Genomic DNA, 23,517 nt, shown 5'->3' with positions numbered 1-23,517 from the left:
GGGGGGGAGGGAGAAGGAGGGAGAGAGGGAGAGGGAGAGAGAGAATAAGTAACCTTGTCTGTGTCTGCCTGGCCCTGGGCCAGGCACGGCTAAGCCTCAAGGCCACTATGTGCAGAAGGACCCAGGAAGCAGGAAGAAGCGCATCCTGGCCCCTGCAGGGCCACGGAGAAGCCTCTCAAGGACAGGAGCCGGGGCGCAGCTGGGTGGCCAAGTGTGTGACTGGCGAGCCCGAGGCCCTGGGATCAACAGCCAGCATAAGAAGGAGGGGAGGAAGGAAGTCCCAACCAGGCAGAAAGACCTTCTAGGATGGCACCGTGGCTCTGCAGGAAGAACTAGCAACTCTGGGACCCCCGCCATGGGGACAGCTGGCTGACGGCAGCCGCAGGGGGACCCACAAATGGGGAGGACATGAGGCGGCCCTCGGGGCCTGCAGAGCCCTGCTGGACCAGTGACCCCTGGGAGCCCATCTTGCAGGACAGGCAGAAACTGAGGCCCAGAGAGTGTGCCCAGGAACGCACAAGCCCTCGACTCTCTGATTCCAAAACGCACCCTCTTTCCCAACATCACGGGCTTTTTGCTATCCTGATCCTTTTTTTGGGGGGTGGGGGGTGGAGGTACCAGGGACTGAACTCAGGGGCACTCAACCACTGAGCCACATCCCCAGCCCTGTTTTGTATTTTATTTAGAGACAGGGTCTCACTGAGTTGCTTAGGGCCTCACTGAGTTGCTGAGGCTGGCTTTGAACTCGTGATCCTCCTGCCTCAGCCTCCTGAGCCACTGGGATGACAGGTGTGTGCCACCGTGCCCGGCACTATCCTGATCCTTTTAAGAGCAGGACTACAGGCACTGGCCCAGTTGCTCAGACTTTTCTAGCAGGTCATATCTGCAAGGGAGAGGATATGCCGTAGTGCTAAATAAAGTCCTCCATCAGACCAGACTCAGCATTTCCAAGGAGGAAGGCTTCTTCCTCCTGGTTCCCATATACCCATCCCCAGGAACTCGGCTTGGCCTTGCTTGGGCCACTTGTTCACTTCTGAACCTGTTGTAAGGAAATGCCAAGCTCTGACGGGTCAGCCCCTCAGGACAGGACAGGACAGAGTGCCATGATGGACCTGTCTCTATCCAGGACCACAGGGGGGCGTTGAACCCTGACTTGGAGGGTCAGGAAAGGCTTCCCAGAGGAAGTGGTATCTACTGAAACCTGAAGGAACAGCAGGAGTGTTCCAGGTACAGAAACAGAGGACCAAGCTGGGTGCCACGGCACACACCTGTCATCCCAGAGGCTAGGAGGCTGAGGCAGGAGGATCGGGAGTTCAAAGCCAGCCTCAGCAATTTAGCAAGATGCTAAGCAAGTCAGTGAGACCCTGTCTCTAAATAAAATACAAAATAGGGCTGGGGATGGGGCTCAGTGGTCGAGTACTCCTAGGTTCAATCCCAGGTACCAAAAAAAAAAAAAAAAGAAAAGAAAAGAAAGAGAAACAGAGGACCAGTATTGGGGCAAGTAAAAAGGCCCAGGGATGCTCCAGAGTGCGGCCCACTCACAGCCATATCCCTCATGTCTGGAGCCCCAAGTGCTCCCCACAGATGCTCAGAGGAAACTTCGGGAATGCAATCCACAGCTGGCTGTGTGGCCTTAGACTCGCTGCTTGCCCTCTCTGAACTTTAGTTTCCATCTCTTATCTGGTGGTTAACCCTCCTCACCTTCCAAGGCTCTGCAAGAATCTCCATTCCTTCCTTCTCCAAATATTTACCCTGTACTTCCTTGAGCCTCGGAGTAATCCTAGGCTCCAAGGACACCAGGTCCCCTGTGGAAGAGTGCTTGGGGCTAAGACACAGGGCTGACTGGCAGCCAGAGATCAGAAAAGGGCTGGAGGAGAAAGGCCCAAGGACAGTGAGTGTCCGCAAAGCCTCCTTCCTCAGGAAGGTGCAGCGTGGCCCCTGTCCCCTGCCATGACCACCCCCCCTGCCATGACACCCTCCCCCCCGCCCTCCCCCCCCCGCCCTCCCCCCCCCCGGAGCCCTCTGGTCAGTGCTGGACTAGCCGAGGGCAGCAGGACTTTCTCCTGGACCTTTACAACCCGAATGACAGGTTGCGACAATCTCCGGCTGGAACAAGGAGAGAAGTGTTTTCAGGCCTCGGTGGCTGCTATGGGAATTCTTGCCCCACCCTGTGTACCTTTCCCAGGTGTCGTTCCCCCGCCCACCCCCAGCTCCAGAGCACCCACAGGCTGCCAGAGGGGGCTGGTCCAGAGAGCAGGGAGCCCTGCGGGATCCAGGCGAGCAGCTGGGGACTCAGCCCCGAGGGGAGCCCTCAAAGTCTAGGCAGGACCTGCCACTGCTCCCCCTCCCCACCCTGAAGCCACAGTCCTGCTCAGCATGCTTGTGCCAGCAAGAGGCTAGCCCCTGCCCAGGTATGTGCTCAGGACCTCAGGACCACTCTGTCCCTGGGTGTCCCCTCTGTCTCTGAATCTCAATATCTCTCTCTCTCTCTCTCTCTCTCTCTCTCTCTCTCTCTCAGTGTGTGTGTACCTATCAAGGCTCCCTGTTCTCTCCACCCTACTCTCTTTTTTTTTTTTTTTTTTTTGGTACCAGGGATTGAACCCAGGGGCGCTTGACCACTGAGCCCCATTCCCCAGCCCTATTTTGGATTTTATTCTGACACAGGGTCTCACTGAGTTGCTTAGGGCCTCCCTAAGTTGATGAGGCTGGCTTTGAACTCACGATCCTCCTCCCTCAGCCTCCAAGCTGCTGAGATTATAAGTATGGGCCACCACCTTTCCTATCTGTCCCCACAGCTATCCTGGCCCCTCCATGCATGGGGGACTCCCAAGAATGTCCTTTAAGTCTCATCCAGGGGGCCAGGGCTCCTGGGCTATAGGTCACATCCCAAGCACTTTCAAAATCTTAATATACTTTTGTATCTGAGAAGGGGAAAAAAAAACAGTTGGTAATTTGACTTTCAGGAAGTTAAGGTTCTACAACAACCTGTTTGTGGGTAAGGCCGGGTGACAACTCAGACTTACAACCTGCCAGACCTTAGAGGAGGAAGGTCAGGCAGGGAGGGGTGCTTTTGTAACTTGCAAAAGGAGAAATGTTGTTATTTAAATCAGAAGGGCTGGTTCAGCTGAGGGTTTCCCCATACAGGTGGGGAGGCCCAGGGGGGCTCAGAGAAGTGTGGGTACGGGGAAAGGGGGCTGCTGGGGCCGGGCCAGGGCTAAGTTCAGGTCTCCTGGCTCTGACCTGAGTCCTTGGTGGCTGGACTCTGGAGGCCATGTCTGATGGACTTTAGGATAAAGAAGATTCTGGGGTGGGAAGGGGCCATGGGAGAGGAGGAAAGTCAAGGCAGGTGGAGGAGGCCACCTGCTATCCAAGGCCTGGGGCCGGGGCCCTGAGCTGTCTGTCAAAAGTTTCAGATCCGAGTGCAGCCCCCCCAGCCCAGTCACCCCCAGCCCAGTCACCCCCAGCCCTGCCCTCCAGGCTCTTAAATCTCCACAGACACCAGGGAAAGCTTTCAAAGCTGTGGAATCATTCACTGGTCACAGCCCAGCTCCTGGGGACAGGGGGAGAAGTAGGACGCAGCCCCTGCCCAGGACTCGGGAAACTGCCCAAGTTCAGTTTCGAATCCAGTCCCAGCCGTGGGACCCTGTGGGGAGCGCTGGGGATTCAGTAGCAGGAGATCTGCATCCCAAACCCCGGCCTCACCTAGGCAAGCAGCATGGTCACAGGCTAGACCACACGGCGCCTTCCTTACCTGACCCCAGGACATGATGTGGCCACAGCGCCCAGCACAGACTCACCCGGAGAGGGTGAGCCCCGAGAGTCTTCATTCTGGTACAACAGCCAAGACCTCGGAAGCTCCTACTCCCTGAGTAACTGGGCCGGTTCCTTCAATATCTCTGGGCCAGCTGACTGGGATGGGAGAGTGGGGGGCAGGAAGTGCGAGTGATGGAAGGACGGGTGGATGGTAGAGAGGAAGGAAGGAAGGATAAATGGATGGATGGATGGGAGACAGGAAGGATAATGGATGGATGGATGAATAGGTAGGTGGGTGGATGGATGGATGGAAGGAAGGATAGACGGGTAGGTGGGTGGATAGATGGATGGAAGGAAGGATGGATGGATGGATGGATGGATGGATGGATGGATGGATGGATGGAAGGAAGGATGGATGGATGGAAAGAAGGAAGGACAAATGGATGGATGGATGGATGAATGGATGGATGGATGGGTAGGTGAGTGGATAGATGGATGGAAGGAAGGATAAATGGATGGATGGATGGACGGATGGATGGATGGAAGGAAGGATAAATGGATGGATAGATGGGACAAAGGAAGATAATGGTGGATAGGTGGATGGGTAGATGGGTGGATAGATGGAAGGAAGGATAAATGGATGGATGGATGGAAAAAGGAAGGATAAATGGATGGATGGATGGATGGATGGATGGATGAATAAATCAAATCCTCCAAGGAACAGCACCTATCAGACCACTCTTTCCTCTACTTTCCAACCTCTGCACTTAAAAAACGACGTGATGAGTTGGATCTAAAATTCCAAGGTCATGAGTGGGAGGAGGGGGTCGCAGAGAGGGAAGGAGGAGCATGCTACCCTGTTTCTGTGGCAGGTGGCGAGGAGACACCCGAGGGGTGAAGATTCCCTTGACGAGAGGCCCTGGTCATCTTCAGGGTCCAGATGCCAGTCTCTGATTGGACCTTCTTCTCTCCACAGGTTTAGGCTGACCCCAGGCTGCTGGGCTCCCGGACACCATGAGAGCCACAGGTAGGAGGGGGTTCGAGGATGCTGAGGTTAGGGATGACATTCATCTCAGAGTCGTTTTTTCTGACCTCCATGTCTGCCCGCCCTGGGTCCAGAGGTGGTGAATCTGTTGTCAGAGGCCCGGGTAGAAACCCAGGGGGAGGCTGGGAGAGTGAAGGGGGAACTCCCTGCCGCTGAGCCAGAAAACTTCCTGACCATGGCCCCAGGTGCTGGGACAGCAGGGGGGACCTCACCCTGGACACCTGGTGGGAAACTAGGGCCAAATATCTACCTCCTCAAACCACAGGGCCAGACCCGAGTAAGGTGAAGTCCTCACCCTGGCACTGTACTCCCTTTGTACAGGTAGGGAAACTGAGGCACCAAGCCTCACTTGTATTCCCCAGGCGACTCTGAGGAGCGAGAACTGGTTTGAAGTCAGCTTGCTTCTCAGGGTTCCAACCCCACTTCTGTCACTCACTAGCCAAATGTCCTGGGGGAAGCAACGGCCTCTCTGACCCTCGGTTTCCTCATCTGGAAAATGGGGGTGATTGGCAGTATCAAGGGTTCGTGTGAGGATGAGCTAAGATCGTCAAGTATCTGAAAACTGTTTGTCAAATGTAAACTTATGACCCCCGGGGGACACTCACTGTGGCCAGGATGACAAAGGGTCCTCCAGCCCTAAGCCCCAGCCCACAGGATCCAGGGGGCCTCCACTCCTACATCAAGTAGCCATGGGCTACTACAAGGCCACAGAGTGAGTTCAGGGCTAAGAAGCTGACAGAGAGGGCAGAGGAGGGGCCAGGACCGGACCTGGGCCTCAAGGGATTTAATTCTGAAGGCAGCAGGAAGTTGAAATGGAACCTACTTTTAGGTCCCTCTAAGGCAAGAAGGTGGGACAGGGAGCTCTGTGTGGCTCATCCCCATGTGTGGGAGGGTCTCCCAGTGGCGGGGTGGAGGGTCAGGGGACAGTCTGGCTATGGGCAGGAGAGGCCCAGGAGCTGTGGCTTGTCTTGGAGCTACTGAGCAAGTCCAGGTATGGACCTACTTTTTTTTTTTTTTTTTTTTTTTTGGTACCAGGGATTGAACCCAGGGGTGCTTAACCACTGAGCCACATCCCCAGCCCCTTTTATTTTTGAGACAAATTCTAAGTCACTTAAGGCCTCCCTAAATTGCTGAGACTAGCCTCAAACTTTCAATCCTCCTGCCTCAGCCTCCCAAATTGCTGGGATTACAGGTGTGCACCACCACATCCAGCTGAGCCTACTTATTCTCATAAGTATGATGCCCCTCCCAACAAACCATGACTTCAGCCTCCCAAGACTGAGAGAGGGTTCAGACAAGAGAGACTGCCAGACCATGTGGACAGTGCCATTTTATTTTATTTTATCAGGGATTGAACCCAGGGGCATTCAGCCCTGAGCCACCTCTCCAGCCCTTTTTATTTAGAGACAGGGTCTCAATGAGTTGCTTAGCACCTGGCCATTGGCAAAGACATGGAATGATTACCCTGTCCTGCTCCTCACACAGCACCATGGCTGTCTGAGCCCTGGATGTCACCTCCCCTGACTTCCTACTGCAAGGCGCATCTCCCAGAGCCTGCCTCCAGTTCTCCTTCTGTATAAAACACAAATTCCCGCAAGGCACAGTGGCTCATGCCTGTCATCCCAGTGGCTTGGGAGGCTGAGGCAGGAGGATCTCGAGTTCAAAGCCAACCTCAGCAACAGCGAGGCGCTAAGCAACTCCGTGAGACCCTGTCTCTAAATAAAATGAAAAATAGGGCTGGGGATGTGGCTCGGTGGTTGAGTGGCCCTGAGTTCAATCCCTGGTACCCAAATAAATAATGCGGATTTCCAGGCCTCGTTCCTAGAGACCATCTCTGGAGGTCTCTATGGAGCCCAAGAAGCTGGATTTAAAAGTCTTTCCCCCAGGGGTCACTGTGGGGACTGTCCGCACAAAATCTGGCAGCACGATCTCACCATCTGACCATCGCCTGAGTCACCTCGCAGTCCCACGGTCTGGTCTGCAGGGTGGACGCAGGGGGTCTCCTGACCTGGTCTCCCTGGGGGGGTCTGGGGAGAATCTGGCGCCGTGGCCGTGGTCTCCTGGCACCGTCCTCTTGCTCTTGCAGGTCTGATTCGCCTCCTGTCCCTCGCCTTCGTCCTGGTGGCCACCTGGATCTTCCTTCGCTCCTCCGACAGCTTCAGCACCAAAACCCTCCGCCTGCCGCGCTGGATGGGTGAGTGGGCTCCTCTGCCGGAGGAGGCTCCGCAGCTCGGTGCCCACAAGGCCTGGTGGCCCTGCTTCTTCTCAGCCACAGGTCTCTGCTCAGATGCCACCTCCCCAGAGGGGGCTCCCTGACCTCCAGCCACATCCGGGCTGCTCCTCCTGGATCACCCCGTCCCACGTCCTCCCTCAGTGGGCTCCTGGGCCGGGCCTCGCCCCACTGAATGCAGGTTACCTGGACGGCGTCCATGTGTCTGTCCGTCTCCCTAGCCCCTGGCCCGAGGAAGGGCCTGGTAAACGGTGGAGTGAGGAAAGAAAAATGGGTGGGTGGATGGATGGATGGACTGACAGGTGGGGGGGGGGAGTAGATGAGCCAGGGGAGGCAGGAGGCCAGCTGGCTGCGACACATCAGCCTCAAGGTGCACAGATGCCCCAGGAGGGGTCGGAGTGTGACTGCGAAAGGGACTGGTGCAAGCTCCAAGGTGTGGTTGCACGTGTGTTTGAGAAAACCAGAGCCACCAAGGACCCCTCCATTGGCAGAGTCCAGCGTCATTTGCAGTGATGACCTGGACAGCTCAGGGCTTCCCAAGACAGCCAGAAAGCAGTCACCCCGATTCTAACGCGACTCCCCCCACTAGGAGGGTCTGAGGTCCTTCATCTTATCCAATTATTATTATTATTATTTTTTTTTTTTTGGTACTGGGATATGAACCCAGAGGTGCTGAACCACTGAGCCCCAGCCCCAGCCCTTTTTTGTATTTTATTTAGAGACAGGGTCTCCCTGAGTTGCTTAGGGACTCCCTAAGTTGCTGAGGGTGGCTTTGAACTCGGGATCCTCCTGCCTTAGCCTCCCAGGGCACTGAGGTTTTTGTGGGTTCTGTTCAGTAATTAACTGCCTCTGAGTTCAACCTTTGGTAGCCCCCACACACACACACAAAAGCCCACTAGTGTTCCACACTGGAAGGGTGACTTTCTTTGGCATCAAAGGCTCCTACCCTGGGTGCAAATACCCCCGTTTTATTATTTAACACATTAATATTGAAGCACATGTATTGCCATAGCACACATTATTTTTTGTTGTTATTATGTTGATAGATCATTGGTTTCCCTTGTAATCCAACCTATTTTGTATGCATTTAATAACTTGCAGTCTATTGGAGAAGGAAGTGCTAAGTGTCTCAAGGCAAATGGGGATAAATCTATTCTGAGGGGGAGTTCCTAGGCTTTTCCAAGCTAGCAAAAAGAATTCATGGCATAGAAATTATGAAATTAAGAACTCCTGATTTACCTGGCAAATTAGGGTTTTTTTCTGATAGAGGAGTCAAACTCTAACTAGTGTCAACTAAACTAATTTCAAGGACCCACACCTGGCTTCAGGTGTGGCTGAATCCAGCAGCTCCCACAAAGCCTCCAACACCTGTCTCTCTGTATCCTTGGGCTCTGCTCATTGATACTTAATCTCAACAGAGTAGAGACGACTTCTGTGGGCTTTCTCTCCAAGGGAGGCACAATGACTACCAGATGTGCATCTGCACATCTTCTAACTTAGCAAAAAAGGCCCTCTCAGCCCCTCTCCCTCTTCCTCTTGCTAAGGGCCCAGGGAATATATCAACAATATCCAGAGAAATGTGATGGTATATACTGGCCCCACCTGGGTAGAGGCCAGGGACACACTAGGTTGAACAGCCCCCTTAAGTACCCGATGGAAAGTGCGTGGAATGTGTTGGACCCCCTAAAACAGGAGAGCTCCCCCCTGCCATTCCTAGAGGAGCCCTGTCCACTAGGACTTACCCCCAGTGTGAAGGGAGACCCCACCTGGAACGGCAGCAAGAGCTAAGACGCAGTACCAGATACGGTGTCAGGAGGTGACCGAGGTCCCTAACGCCCAGCGCAGACAGTCAGCACCGCGGGCAGTCAGGAGAGAGGCTGCGACAGCCACACAGTGGTCCCCAGGTGCAGGATCAGCCCCTTACAGACCGACCTTATAGGACCCTCCTCTCCACAGCCCCTGAGACCTCCATGACAGTCTCCATGGGCGGCCAAGGAAACTGGTGCTCAGAGAGGTTAGACATCACACACGGTCACACAGCATGATGGAGGGTCAAACTCCAGGGGGTCCCAGGGCCCAGCCTGTCTGTAAACATGAGCGAGTCGTGTACATGTGTATGCATGGGGGTGCTCCAGCATGTGTGCAAGTGTGTGTGCACATGTATGTACATGTCCACGTATGTGTGTGTCCATGCATCTTTGTGTGCGAAGAGGTGATGGCAGCACCCGAGAGAGGGTTCAGACAAGGGGGACTGCAGACCATGTGGACAGTGCCATTTTATCTTATTTTATTTTATTTTATTAGGGATTGAACTCAGGGGCACTCGACCACTGAGCCCCATCCCCAGCCCTTTTTATATTTTATTTAGAGACACGATCTCCCTGAGTTGCTTAGGGCCTCACCATTGTTGAGGCTGGCTTTGAACTCGAGATCCTCCTGCCTCAGCCTCCAGAGCCATTGGGATGACCCCTTGGGATGACAGGCTTGCACCACAGGCTGGCGACAGTACCATTTTAAATTCCCTCCTCCCCGTGGGCCACCACCCCCCTACTCCACCCCATCCCCCCACCCCCCACCCCCTGCAGTCAAAGTGCTTCTCTCTAACCAGACTCTCTCCTCCCCAGGAGCTGAGGACCCCAGGGACATCATTGGTGAGTCCCCAGATCCCCCAGCTGCCCAGGGCAGGATGTTCCCTGTGGATTTCTCTGTAGGTCCCAGAGAAACCCAGGTGTCCAGGGCGCACCCAGCCACTCCTCGGGGGCCGGTGGTGCCTTCTGACACCCCCCAAGCCCAGGGGCAGGGCGGCCCCCGCTCAGCCACAGAAGGCACCGGCCCAGCTGTCCCCATTCTTCCTGGCTGGCCTAGGCCACACCTCACCATGCCTGGCTGGGGGCCTGCGGCAGGCGCTGTGCTCTTCATCACTGCGACCGTGACCCAGGCGGGGCTCGGCAGCACAGGTTTGTCCCCCGAGACAAACAGGAGGCTGCTGACCGTCCGGTGGGCTAGAAATGTCCAGTGTGCCACTAGAGGAGGGGACAGTGCTCTGGGCTCCAGGAGGGGCACCCCTCCACCAGGAGAGGGCCAGGAAGGCTTCAGGGAGGAGGGGGCCCTGCGCAGAGCCTCCCAAGGACAACGGCCCACGTGAAGGGATGCCCGGGGCTCCTGGGCCATGTGCTCAGTGGGAAGAGGGCTCTGGGAGGGCAGAGCACCGGATGCCAGCCCACTGCGGGCACTGGATAGGGCTTCAGCAAGGCCCTGAGCTCCCCAATGCTGAGGAGGTGACAGGGAGGGACAATGACAGCAGTAGGGACCATCGGTGCTTCCTGGGTTCCAGACGCAGGTGTCTCCTGTCATTCTAGATACACCCCTGCACAGGTGACTGAACCCAGGGTGCCTAGCCCCTGAGCCACATCCTCAGCCCTTTTTTATATTTTATTTAGAGACAGGGTCTGGCTGAGTTGCTTAGGGCCTCACTAAGTTGCTGAGGCTGGCCTCAAACTTTCAATCCTCCTGCCTCAGCCTCCTGAGCCACTGGGATGACAGGTCTGTGTTACTGTGCCCAGCTTAATTATCTCCTTTCTGGAGGGGAGGAAACTGAGGCTGGGAGAGGTGAAATGTCCCAGCTGAGGCCACGGAGCTCTGGTGGGGAGTGGGAATCAAGTGCCCCACCCATCCACCCTGTCTGGCCCAGGTCCTCAATATCTCTTTGCATGAGGTCATACCCTCTAGGGCCTCCATCTCCCACCCTAACATGGTGGTCACACTGAAGAGGGGCTTTTCCCAGCTGGAGAAGCCTGGTGCTCTGTGGAATTACAGAGAGCAAAGATTATAAGAGTGAACACAAACCCCTCACCTTCACCCTTAACCCATCTCCCCAAAGCCTCCTCAGTCAGATTCTGAAGCAGCCACAGAGGCTCACAGGGTCTCGATGCAGAAGAGACACTTAGACATCACTTGCTGGGGGAATGGCAACGTCAAGCCAAAGTGGGTCCTCCCACCCTGCCCGCTCCCATGACAGACATCACTAATTGATCCCTGCATCCGCAGCCTTTCCCCCAGGCCCTCAGGCAGCCTCAAGAGCTTTATCATCAAACTCCTACCACGGAGGTCCAGTTCACATCTAGGAGAAAACCCGTTGGGCCACCCTGATATAATCAACTCCCCGATTTCATAATTGGCCAAGAGAGCCGGAGAGATTTCTGGCAAGTCACCCACTGATTAGCAGGAGAGCAGCCCCAGGTTCCTGACTGACCTCCCCACCCAGCCAGTGCCCCCCAGAGCCCCCCAGATCCAGGCTCTGAACAATAAATAGGCTAAGGTTCCCAGAGGGCTTGGGCCTCAGGGTTTGGAGCAGCTGGTGGAAGCAGCCAGAACCCAGAGAGCACAACCAGCCCCTGGGGGCTGAGACCCCCAGGCGCCATCTTCCTACCTCCAGCAGCCTGACCGTGAAGGCTAGATGGTCACAAAATCAATTCTGGAAAAGCCCGCTGGAGCCCAGATGTTGACCTCAGGTTTATCAGGACTCAGCTGCAGTCGGTTAGGCTCTGGGCAAACTCCAGGGGTCGTTCCCAGGGCCCAGAGCCAACCCCACTCCCTACACAGGTGAGGGCCTCTGGTCCCACCAAGAGCCAAGTAGCCTCTCGGGTGGCTGGAGGTGGGGACCCCAAGGCTCAGAGAAGAAGAGGACCTTCACCCAGACTCCTTGTGCTTTATCAGCTTTTTCGCGGCTGTGACTAAAAGACCCGACCAGAACGATTTTAGGGGAGGAGAAGTTTATCTGGGGGCTCACGGATTCAGGGGTCTCCGTCCACAGACAGCAGGCTCCATTCCTCGGGGCTCGAGGGGAGGCAGGACATCATGGAGGAAGAGTGTGGTGGAGGGAAGCAGCTCACATGGTGATCAGGAAGCAGAGAGAGACTCCACTCTCCAGAGACAAATAGAGACCCCAAAGCCACGCCCCCAACGCCCCCTCCTCCAGCCACACCCACCTCCTCCAGCCACCACCCAGTTAATCCCATCAGGGTTCATTCACTGGTTGGGTTAAGGCTCTCACCACCCAGTCATGTCTCCTCTGAACCTTCCTGCACCGTCTCACACGTGAGCTTTTGGGGGACACCTCACAGTCAAACCATAACACCCTGTCCCCAGCTTCGCTTCTGAGGACAGCCCTTCTGGGTGTCCCCACTCCCTGACCTGGCTCTCTGAGTGCTGTGGCCTGCCTTACCCTCAGGTGTGCCCAGCAGGTGTGTGGACTGAAACCAGGGGAGAGGGAGCCTAGGAGAGGCATTTCTCTCCCATCCTCGGGGCTCCCCACTGCGCAGAGGGACCCCAAACCCAGCAGGGAGCCCCCGTGTGGGCGGCACTCCTTCCCATCAGCTCTCTAGCCCTGTGCCAGTGGCTTGGGTCCCAACAAAGGGGCACATTCTCCCAATCCACCGAGCGCCTCCCTCTGGGCCAGCAAGGGCCTGGGAGACCCACGCTGACTGCTTTGGCCTCTGGGCCTGAGCTCAGCCCAGGGAAGATGTATGGAGCTGCTCCCTGGGAGGCCCAGGAGCCACAGGAGGATTTCACAAGGTCATAAACACAAAGTGCCTGCCCCACACCGGGCACAGCAAGCCTCAGTGTGTGCAGGGGTCCCTCAGCAAGCCCACGGGTTTGCTCCAGAGCACACAGTGGCAGAGCCACCCACCTGGCCCAGGGCCCAGGGAGAGTGGCAGCCCCGCCCCGCGCTCCCTTTGAAGGTGACCCTGTTTATTCACCAGTCCCCCCTATTGCCAGGAGGTGCTTAGAGATAAAGCAGGACCTGCTGAGCTGAAGACCCACATGACGCCCCCACTCCCACAGAGCCTGATGAGGGGGAAGCCTCAGCATCTGCAGCTTGGGGTCCCCCCTCATCTCTTGCCAAGCACAGTGCTCCCCACCCCTGCCAGATGTTCCCGCACTTAGGGCCTCACTAAGTTACTGAGGCTGGTCTCAAACTTTCAATCCTCCTGCCTCAGCCTCCCAAGTCCCTGGGATTAAAAAGGTGGGTGTCCAGCAGGTTCCGAGCACCCAGCAGGAGGGCCAGCACTGCCTGCCTATTATTCCCTGTTGTCTCCCAGTGTCTGGTGCTTAGTAGATGCTCAGTAAATGAGCCAGGGGGGCAGGAATCCTGAGGAGAGCAGCTCATATGAAAGATTCAGTTCATGAGGACCCAGGGAGAAGGTTACCCATTTTACGGATGAGGCAGTTGAGGTGCAGGAGTTTTAAGACTTCCCCAAAGGAACCCAGCTAGACAAAGGCACCCTACCCTCCAAGCTAGAGCCCCCAGGTCAAAAGGGGCCTCATGGAGTGCATGAGGCTGCTGTGGTCCCAGAGAGAGGTTCTCCAGGGGATCCCTTCTGCATGGTGACTCTGGTCATCAACCACCTCTCATCGTCCCACATGGTTATGAGGTGTCGGGGCCGAGGCTAGGGTAGAAACTCAGAGATTTTATTCTGGCGTAGCCAGACACACAGCCAGGGTCCTGTGCCCCTTTATGGGGGTCAGTAGAGACACTGCGGAGCTCAAGAAGGGAGCAAGTCACCCAGCTTGCGCCTGAGCCTGCCCGGCTCCTCTCCCCCAGGTCCCTGCCCAAAGCCACTGCCCACCAAGTGTCATCTGTTCCCTCCCCAGAAACCAAGAAGACCAAGTGCGGCCTCAGCAAGCCCTGCCCGTCCAACTACTTTGCATTCAAAATCTGCAGTGGGGCCGCCAACGTGGTGGGTCCCTCCATGTGTTTTGAAAACCAAATGTAAGTACCCGGGGTGGGGGGTGGGGGGGACCTGTGTTTCCTTTCTTGCGTTTCATTTATTCATTAGAAAACCGGGTACAGGTGAACAGGCCTGTGAGGTCAGCCCACATCTTCCCAGCCATCCGGTCACTCCTGGTGTGTCAATCATCCAGAGATCTCCAGGCCCACCCACCCTGCTTCACAGCTGGTCTCATTGACTCTCCGACCCCCCTGGGAGGTGGGGCTGGTCTTGTCCCTATTGTCAAAGAGAGGAAAGCCCCCGATCACCTGCCAAGCCAAAGGCAGAGCAGGATTAGAACTCAGGCCTAAAGGACAAGTGCTGAGCCCATCCTCTGAGAGGGGATACCTGTGGGAAGGGTTCATGAGCAAGGCCAGGTGTAGCAGGCAAGGCCACTTCCAGCAGGTACAGTCAAGCCCTGTGACAAGAAGTTCATCCTCCAAATGGGTCAGGATTCTGAACCTAAATAGAATTCGATTAGATAAAACAAGGAACTTACTGGTTCCTGTATCTAAAAGGCCAGAGGTAGCAGGCTTCAGGAGCAGCTTGATCCAGGGTTCAAACTGTCTCATCGGGACTCCCTCTTAGGCCACCTGCAGCTCTGCTTTCCTACCTGTTAGCTGCCATTTTTTTTTTCTCTACTACAAATGGACTTGTCCATGTGTTTGAAAAGAGATGCCACCCTCTGGAGTGACCGATCAGCCCAGCCTAGCACCCTACTGGGCAGAGAGTTTCCCTGTCTGAATCACCCCCTGCAAAAATCCCAGCCTGGACCTCTGCTGGCCCTGGGTTGCAGGACCATGCCTGGTCCAATGAAGGCGGGTCTAGGCCTGGGAGAGCGACATCGGCTCTCCAGGGGACAGTGGGAGACAGGGGTGTGGCCATTGGGCCCAGGAACTGGGAGGTGGTACCTGTGGGGACAGAGTCCCAGACAAGGACCCCCCTCTTCCCTGAGCAGGCTGTTCTGGTCCAAACCTACCATGAGCAACTCCTCAGGGTCCAGCCCCAGCTCTAGCTCCCTAGAGAAAACAGAGGGCCCAGGTTGGTCCGTGTGTTTCCAGATGCTTCTACAATGCACCCCAGGGGCCCCCTAGAGCCCCCAGCACAATAGCAGCGAGCGTCCTCCCTTCAGGACCAATGTTGTACCTTGTTCTGTTCTTTGTCTTCAGTATCATGAGTCCCGTGAAGAACAACATAGGCAGAGGCCTGAACATCGCCCTGGTGAACGGTGAGTCCCCACCACACACAGGCTCATGGTCTTCAGCGGGGGATGGACAGGAGGCCAAATGGCAGCCATGCCTGAAGGCAGGACTTACAAAGTCAAGGAAGGACCCGGTGGTCTGGCCCCAGTCAAGCCTTCCTCCCTGCCTGCTGCTCTCAGGGAATAGGGGCCATTTCTCCTTAAGGGCCACTTCCTGGGACCAAGGTCAGGGCAGATGGGGAAGTGAGTAGGGGTTTAGTCAGCTTTTTTACTGCTGTGACTAAAAGATTTGATCAGAACGAATTCAGGGGAGGAAAAATTTATTTGGGGGTTCACAGTTCCGACGTCTCAGTCCACAGACAGCAGGCTCCATTCCTCGAGGCTCAGGCGGAGGCAGGACATCATGGAGGAAGAGTGTGGTGGAGGGAAGCAGCTCACATGGTGATCAGGAAGCAGAGAGAGACTCCACTCTCCAGAGACAAATATGTACCCCAAAGCCACGCCCCCAATGCCCCCTCCTCCAGCCACGCCCACCTGAGCTTTGGGGGGACACCTCACATCCAAACCATAACAGGGTATATGTTTACGAAGGAAAAATGCCAAGTTTGTGTGTGGTGTGACCGTAAGGCCCTGCCCTTTACCCTTGGAGGTAACCATTTTTCCCTTTAAAAAAAAAAAAAACCCTCTGGGTCAAGCAGAGATCAAGGCCTAGAGCAGAGGTGAGGGGCCCTGGCGGACTGGCTGGGCAAGGAGAGGCAAGAGGGCTAAGGGGCAGCCCATCCATTCCCCACAGCCTTGGCTTCAGCAAAGGGGCAGCTAGAACCACAGCAATGTTTATAACAGCTCAATTCACAATAGCTAAGCTATGGAGCCCACCTAGGGGCCCTTCAACAGATGAATGGATAAGGAAAATGTGGTCTATGTACACAGCCATAAAGAAGAATGAGATTATGGCACTTGCCAGCAAATGAATGGAACGGGAGACCATCATGCTAAGTGAAATAAGCCAATCCCCCAAAACCAAAGGCTGCATGTTCTCTCTGACAGTGGGGATGCTAACACACAGTAACAGGAGAGGAGAGAAGGATAGAAGTTCACTGGATTCAACAAAGGAGAATGCAGGGAAGAGAGAGGGAACGGGAATAGGGAAGACAGTGGAATGAATCCAACGTCACTTTCCCATGTCCCTGTGTGAATGCCCAACCAGTGAAACCGCCCATCACGTCCAGCCACAAGAATGGGAAGTTGTACTCCATGGATGTATGAAGGGTCAAATACACTCCACTCTCTTGTAGATCTAAAAAGAACAAATAAAAGGCGGGGGCTGCCAGGGTAGCAGCTCCTTCCCAGGGAGCAAGAGTGCAGCAGCTCAGGTTGGCCTCTGACCCTCTCCATGCATGCCAGGCCCCAGAAGGTGGTCGGGGACCCCAACTGCCATCGCCCCACCGTGGCTCCAGCTGCAGATGACCTGGTGAAACTGTGGAGTCCAGGAATCTGAACTTCTCTTCCCTGAAATGGGATTCCATCTGAGAAAATCCCTTTGTATACTCTCCATGAGGAGGCCCTTCCCTGCCTCTCACAAAACCAAAAAGACAAAAAAAATCATACGTGACAATGAGAGCTAACACCCCGCCCTAGCAGTTTCGCTTAACCTTTTCCCTTCACTAGAATCCAGCCGTGCTCAGTATCTCCACTGACCAGGTAAGAACCAGGCTCAGGAAGGATAAGCTACTTGCCCCGGGTCACACAGCAAGATCCTGAGCTGGTGATGGTAATCACTGTAATGAACCACCTCCTTCCTCTAGGAATGTCTCCAGGCAGGATAGCTGTGGGAACGTGCAGCGAATCATCTCAGGGCCTGAGGCTCCTGGTCTGTGTAGTGAGCCACAACCTAAGATCCACAATTCTTAGCCCTTCAGTGGGCGGAGATGCATTTGAGTGCAGTTGATGCTATGCACCCCCACACACTCCAATTCTAGAAAAACCCACCAACGTACAAGATCGCAAAAGGAGTTTCGGGAGTCCATGCCATCCCCCCACAAACACTTCCAGGGACCCCCCAGGAAAAGCCCTGCGTGGACATTGCAAGGCTTTGAGAATGGGAAGGGCTGCTCTGCTAGCCCGCCGCTGCCCACCGACTTCAGCAAGCCGCCGAGCCGCTATCTCCTCTGCAACACTCCCATCTAGTGGTAAAAAGTGGGAACTGCGACTTCCCTCCAGAACATTGAGGTTTCCGGACTCTGGAAACTGAGTACCCTTCAGCCCCACTGCAAATCCCTTTGCCTTCAAAGGCCGAAGGCAGGTTTTCTGTGTAGGTGGGAGTAACGTGGACGATCGTCGTTATTTTTATTGTTGCTTTGCAGCTAAAATGCACCTTGTGCCTGTGCTGTTATACGAAACCTCACCTGGTTCCAACAGCCCATTGTACACATGCAAAAACTACACGACCTGAAGCCTCGTGTTAGCAATGGGCAGGATAAAACTCAGACTCATGTTGGTTAGATTCTGTTTTCTTCCAGAGATGCCCAGCCGCTGTTTTTGCACCTCTCAAATCAGCCCAACAATTTTTATATTTTTATTTATTTGTTTGTTTGCTAGTTGGTTGGTGGGTCCTGGGGATTGAACCCAGGGGCACTCAACCACTGAGCCCCATCCTCAGCCCTTTTTCATTTTCTATTTAGGGACAGGGTCTCACTGAGTTGCTTAGGGCCTCACTAAGTTGCTGAGGCTGGCTTTGAACTGGAGATCCTCCTGCCTCAGCCTCCTGAGCCTCTGGGATGATAGGCATGCGCCACCACCCCTGACTTCAGCCCAGCAATAATTAAGCACCTAATGTGGTCCTATATGCTCTTTGCAGGACCTGATTTTATTTGATCCTTATTCTATTTTTAGAAGGCTTTAGGCTTCCCAGTAGCAAGTTTCCGCAAAGTGAGGAGGTGGAACAATTCCCAATACAGGAAGTTAACAGTGCCACTCTCTTACCCTCTAGGAACCACAGGACAGGTGCTGAGAAAGGACTCTTTCGACATGTACTCCGGAGGTAGGCGTCTCTGCCCACACTGACATTCTGGGGTGGGCTGAGCCCTGCCCGTGGGTGAGGTCCCCTGGGTGCAGGCAGGGTGGGGTTGAGGCTGTCCCTGCTGCCGTCCTTTGGTGTCCCCTGGGACCTCCCAGGCACAGATCCTGAGACAAGGATTCAAGTGCACTGGTTTCCTTGACAGGAGATCCCAGGAAACATCCACAGCGGGTGGGAGAGAGAAACAGGGAAAGAAGGCCGCCCACAGAGTGTCATAAAGCCAGTGTCCAGCACACACCTCAGAGACTGCTAGGTGGGGCCGGGAGCTGGGTGTTCTCAGCCCTGACTCCCAGAACTTCCGGCCTGTGCTCAGAGAAATGACCACACTGAGGCCAGACAGGCATGCACTGGAAAGGACGAGGACACAGGGCCCATCGTCTGTGCCCACTCGACCTCTGCTGGGAAAGCAGGACTTGAGTCAAGGTCACAGGGAGGAACCTCTAGTGGACCCAAGAACAGGACTCCAGAAAGGACCTCCCTGAGGCTCACACTCTGCACCTTTCTGCAGAGGTCTTTTCCTCTCCCTCTGCAGGGACGTGCTTTTTTGAGCTTCTCTGTGCACAGGGTTGCCCCTTAGAAGTGACTGACCCCCTTACCTTTGCACAGCTAGGTAGGACAAGCATTGTCCCCGCCAAACTAGGATACCAGACGTCTAAGTTCCCGCCAGCAGTTTGACTTGTGGATTGATGCTTTACCATCATCGTCTTCAAATTCTTTCTTTTTTTTTTTTCCTTTTTTTATCTTTTTTTTTTTGGTAACAGGGATTGAACCCAGGGGTGCTTAACCACTGAGCCACATCCCCAGACCTTTTTAATATTTTATTTAGAGACAGGGTCTCTCTGAGTTGCTCAAGACCTCACTAAGTTACTGAGGCTGGCTTTGGACTCGCCATCCTCCTGCCTCAGCCTCCCAAGCTGCTGGGATCACAAGGGTGCACCACAATGACCAGCATAGTCCTCGATTTTTTAATGATTTTTTAAATAAAATTCCCTGTGCTTTCTTTTTTGCCCTGGACTTCACAAGTTATGTAGCTAATTCTGCTAATAATCTGTGATTCCATTTAAGTGCATTTACTGTGTGTCCAAAGTTATGGACCCATTTACCTTTTACAAAGAAGCTATGACCAGGGCTTCCACCCATCCTTTTTTTTACAGATGTAGCCCCCTGCTTTAACCTCTAGGCCCCTTTTTCCCAGACTTCAGCCGTTCCAGAGCCTCTTTCTCAAGTTGTGCTATACACAGAATCCCACCTTCATTGCTATTACTTTCCTTTAGAGTGGCTCATATTTCTCCTTTTTGTGAGGTAGGATTGAACCAGGGATTGAACTCAGGGCACTTGACCCCTGAGCCACCTCCCCAGCCCTTTTTATATTTTATTTAGAGACAGGGTCTCTCTGAGTTACTTAGAGCCTCACTTTTGCTGAGGCTGGCTTTGAACTTGAGATCCTCCTGCCTCAGCCTCCTGAGCCGCTGGGATGACAGGCCTGTGCCACCTTCCTTTCCTTTTTAACCTAAATAAATAATATCTTAAAAGGAAACTCTATCATTGCCCTAAGTAGAAAGCCATTATCACTTACACACAGGGAAGGTAACTATAAAAATAAATATAATGGAAACCAGTGGGTGTATTTTGGAGCTCACAGCACCCCCCAGGGCCAAACCTAGGCCTGTTCAGCAGAGAGTTGGACAAGTTCAAGGTGGTGTTAGAGAAACAAGATGAGCCTGGCCTCATGGGCAGCAGGAGAGAGTAGGGGCCGCCTACTCTGTCTGGGTTGTCAGAGGCCACGTGGAGGACCCTCCAGCTCAGCACAGACAATCTGAGTGTCAACCAACGTAGGAGTGGGTCAGAGATGTGCAGAAGAGCCCAGAGGTCCTGAGAGGTCTCAGTCCCCTGGGGGAGACCTTGTACCAGAGGCTGTGATGTGGCTGCACCTCACAGGACCCCAGTGTCCACCCCAGATCACCTGAACGAGGACCCTCACAGCTCATGTTGTCCCTCACCGAGGACGAGGGCTGCGGCAAGCTCTGCCCCAGGACACTACCTTCCCCTGGCTTCCAATCCTGGGTCATTAGGTCCCCAGGTGAGAAGGGGAATGAGGGGCCGTCACTACCCCAAGGTAAACAGCACCCACTTTTCTTCCTGCCCACAGATGCCAATCTCCTGGTGAAATTCCTTAAGGAAATTCCACGGGACACACTGGTGCTGGTGGCCTCCTACGATGACCCGGGGACCAAGTAAGTGGGAAACTCCACCTGCCCAGCCACGTGGTGTTTCAAACCACCCTCCTGCCAGCTCCATCTGCTGGTGACCTTCCCTAAGGAGATCAGCAGGCAGGTAGGTGCACAGAGATGTCCTGGGAGGTTCAGCGACAAACAGGAAATGCCCGCCTGGCCACCTACGGCTGGCGGGTTACAGAAATTACAACATGGTGATATATAATGCGTTATTATATATGCACATGGGAAGATACACCACATCACAAATGGCCGTGTAGCAAGGCACGATGGCACACAGCTGCAATCCCAGAGGCTCAGGAGGCTGAGGCAGGAGGATCGCAAGTTCAAAGCCAGCCTCAGCAAAAGTAAGGTTCTAAGCAACTCAGTGAGACCCTGTCTCTAAATAAAATACAAAATAGGGCTGGGGATATGGCTCAGTAGTCCAGTGCCTCAGGTTCAATCCTGGTACCCACCCCCTCTTCCAAACACACACACACACACACACACACACACACACACACACACAATGGTGCGGAAAATATTTAAGGACATGGGAGAATGCTCTCCCTTTGTACTAAGAAAAAATAAATATACTGACAGGTGCCAAGAACTGTTCATTACATGGTCCCAGACAATTAGGTCGCTGAGTGACATCACGGTCACCTTAGTTGGTGTGAGTACCCTCTGTGAGGTTCACACAGGGACTATGTCACCCGATAAGGCATTTCTCAGAAGGTGTCCCTCGGGAACCGGCCCCTGACTGCTAAAATGTTGGCGATGGTTATGTCAAGGGAGAGAGTGCTGCTCCGTTTTTCAGTTACTTCTTTGTGACATCCTGTGAACAAGCATTACATTTGCAAACACCTCTCCCCAACCCCCACCCTTGGGAGAGAAAGTCTGGGATCCCTGCATCCTGAGCCAGGGGCGCTGAACCCCTGAGCCCCATCCCCAGCCCTTTCTTATATTTTACTTAGAGACAGGGTCTCGCTGAGTCATAGGGCCTCGCGAAGTCGCTGAGGCTGGCTTTGAACTTGGGATCCTCCTGCCTCAGCCTCCTGAGCTGCTGGGATTGCAGGCCTGCACCACTGCGCCCGGCTCCTGTGCTCATCAAGCCACCCACCCCCCTGGTGGTCCTCTCTGGTCTTCTGCAGAATGAACGAGGACCTCAGGTACCTCTTCTCCAGCCTGGGGAGTTCCTACGTGAAGCAGCTGGGCTTCCGGGACAGCTGGGTCTTCTTAGGAGCCAGAGACCTCAAGAACAAAAGCCCCTTTGAACAGGTGGGTTCCTGGCCACCTCCCACCCCCAGGAGCAGTGAAGGGCTTGGAGGTTGCCAGGGAGGGATGGACAGACAGACAGATGGGGAGCGGGGTGGGGGCGGCAAGGACTGTCACTCTCTGCGGACTTGGTTGTTGGAGGGAGTCTCCGTGCAGAGCCTGGCAGGCCATCTGCTCCCACTCAGTCTGGCCATCGGGCCAGCCGCCTCTGCCACTTTGTAAAAGGTGGGTTATGGTGAATGCAAAGGTGTCTAGAAATGTACCCAGAAAGAGAAGGGGAAGGAGGACAGAGGGGAAGGCAAAGTGACAGGGAGGAGAAGAGCTGCCACTGGGTCCCAGCTGTGAGCCTGGAAAACCCCTCCCCCTCTCCACCTGGAAAGGGAGGGGTTCGAACCAGCAGAGCCCCCCCTCCTAAGCTCCCTGTGGAGAGCGAGCTCGTCCCAAGGAGGGGACAGCAGGACCCCCACCCGAGCACGTGGAAGAAGTCAGGAAGGGTCCCCAATATGGAGTTCCAGGTCACCACCGTGGAGTAGCCCTGAGCTGTGGCATCTGGGAAGCCCCCAGATGTGGAGTTTGAGGAGCACTCCCAGGAGGAAGGAGGGAGGAGACGGAGGTCAAGGCCACCCCGGGGAAATGCTGTGCCTTCTCCCCCTGCCAGAGACAGCCCCCCTCTCTGGACATCCCCAGCTGGGAGGGATTCCAGGAACCCGGAAAAACTGGCCAGGCCTTCCCCGGCATGAAGTGAGGACATGCACTGCTGCCCAGATCCCAAGGCCAAGGGCCAGTGGTTCTGAGATTCAGGACACTGAAAAGGGCAGACTCTGAGCGGAGGGCATTAGGGAGCTATGGGAGGCTTGAGGAAGAGAATGGCAAAATCAGGTTGATGATAAGGAAAACTAGCATCCAGTGAGTGCTTGCCCTGCTCAGGCACATGCTAAGCAAGATATGCACAGGCTGTGATTTAGTACTTAACCATGAAGTCAGTATGATTGTTAAGTCACAGACAAAAAAAACAATGGCTTAGCCAGATGGAGTGGCCCATGCCTGTAATCCCAGCTGCTCCAGAGGCTGAGGCAGGAAGATCCCCAAGTTCACAGCCAGCCTCAGCAACTTAGTGAGGCCCTAAGCCACTCAGCAAGACCCTGTCTCTAAATAAAATATAAAAAAGGACTGGGGATGGGGCTCAGTGGTGGAGTTCCCCTGAGTTCAATCCCCTGCATCCCCCCCCAAAAAAAAATCATGGTGCCTGGCATACAGCAAGTGCTCAAGAATTGCTAGGATTTGTCTTATTATTCTTGTCCTTTGAGGTGTCCTAGAAGGGCTAATGGAGAAGCTGCCTCGGTGCCCCATAGGACATGCAGGCAGTCACTGGGCTCGGACACCTTGGGCAAGTTGGGGTCCCTCTCTGAGCCTCTGCCTCCCCAACTGTGAAGTGGGGCTATGGGGAGAATGCAGTGAGGAGGCCGAGCAGAGGTACCCCCAGGGTCCCACGCAGTCTCCATCCATCTCTCTCTCTCTCTCTCTCTCTCTCTCTCTCTCTCTAGTTCCTAAAGAGTAACCCAGAAACAAATAAATACGATGGCTGGCCGGAGCTGCTGGAGCTGGAGGGCTGTGTGCCCCGGAAGGTGTTCTAGGAGGAGTGCAGCGCTTCCTGGGCCAGGGGCCTGAGGGAGCTGCTTGCTGACTCGGGACCCAGAGCCCCGGGATGCTGCGCCCGGCTGGCCTGGTGGAAGCCGACCTCGGAGGAAGAGGAGGAGCCACCCGCATGGAAGGTCCTGGCCATCCTCACGCTCCAGCTCCCCTCCTGCTGCACAGCCAACACCCCCATGGCCCTGCGATGTCCACCCTGAGACACGTTCCCCCCCCAGGAACTGCAGATGGCTGTTGGTCCCAAGGAAGGACCGGCTGCCCACCACACTGGACCAAAATTAAATTTTTTTTTTTTTTTTGC

At 54.8% G+C, this 23,517-nt stretch overlaps 1 protein-coding gene across 1 annotated transcript; it reads left to right on the top strand.

Moving 5' to 3' along the window:
• Nucleotides 1–4,767: 4,767 nt before the first annotated feature.
• Nucleotides 4,768–23,200, top strand: FAM3D (FAM3 metabolism regulating signaling molecule D; the record flags this gene model as incomplete). The annotated part of the gene is made up of 9 exons (XM_081283237.1): nucleotides 4,768–4,780; nucleotides 6,885–6,992; nucleotides 9,653–9,679; nucleotides 13,683–13,800; nucleotides 14,968–15,026; nucleotides 17,989–18,039; nucleotides 20,225–20,309; nucleotides 21,443–21,569; nucleotides 23,111–23,200. 9 exons carry the CDS (start codon nucleotides 4,768–4,770, stop codon nucleotides 23,198–23,200), a joined length of 678 nt encoding a protein of 225 aa, XP_081139363.1.
• Between the last annotated feature and the right edge of the window lie 317 nt (nucleotides 23,201–23,517).

This window comes from Spermophilus citellus (assembly GCF_964194105.1).
Source record: "Spermophilus citellus genome assembly, chromosome: 3".
Classification (NCBI taxonomy): domain Eukaryota; kingdom Metazoa; phylum Chordata; class Mammalia; order Rodentia; family Sciuridae; genus Spermophilus; species Spermophilus citellus.
The sequence above is the reverse complement of the archived record's forward strand: the minus strand, read 5'-3'. Positions and strand labels throughout refer to the sequence as shown.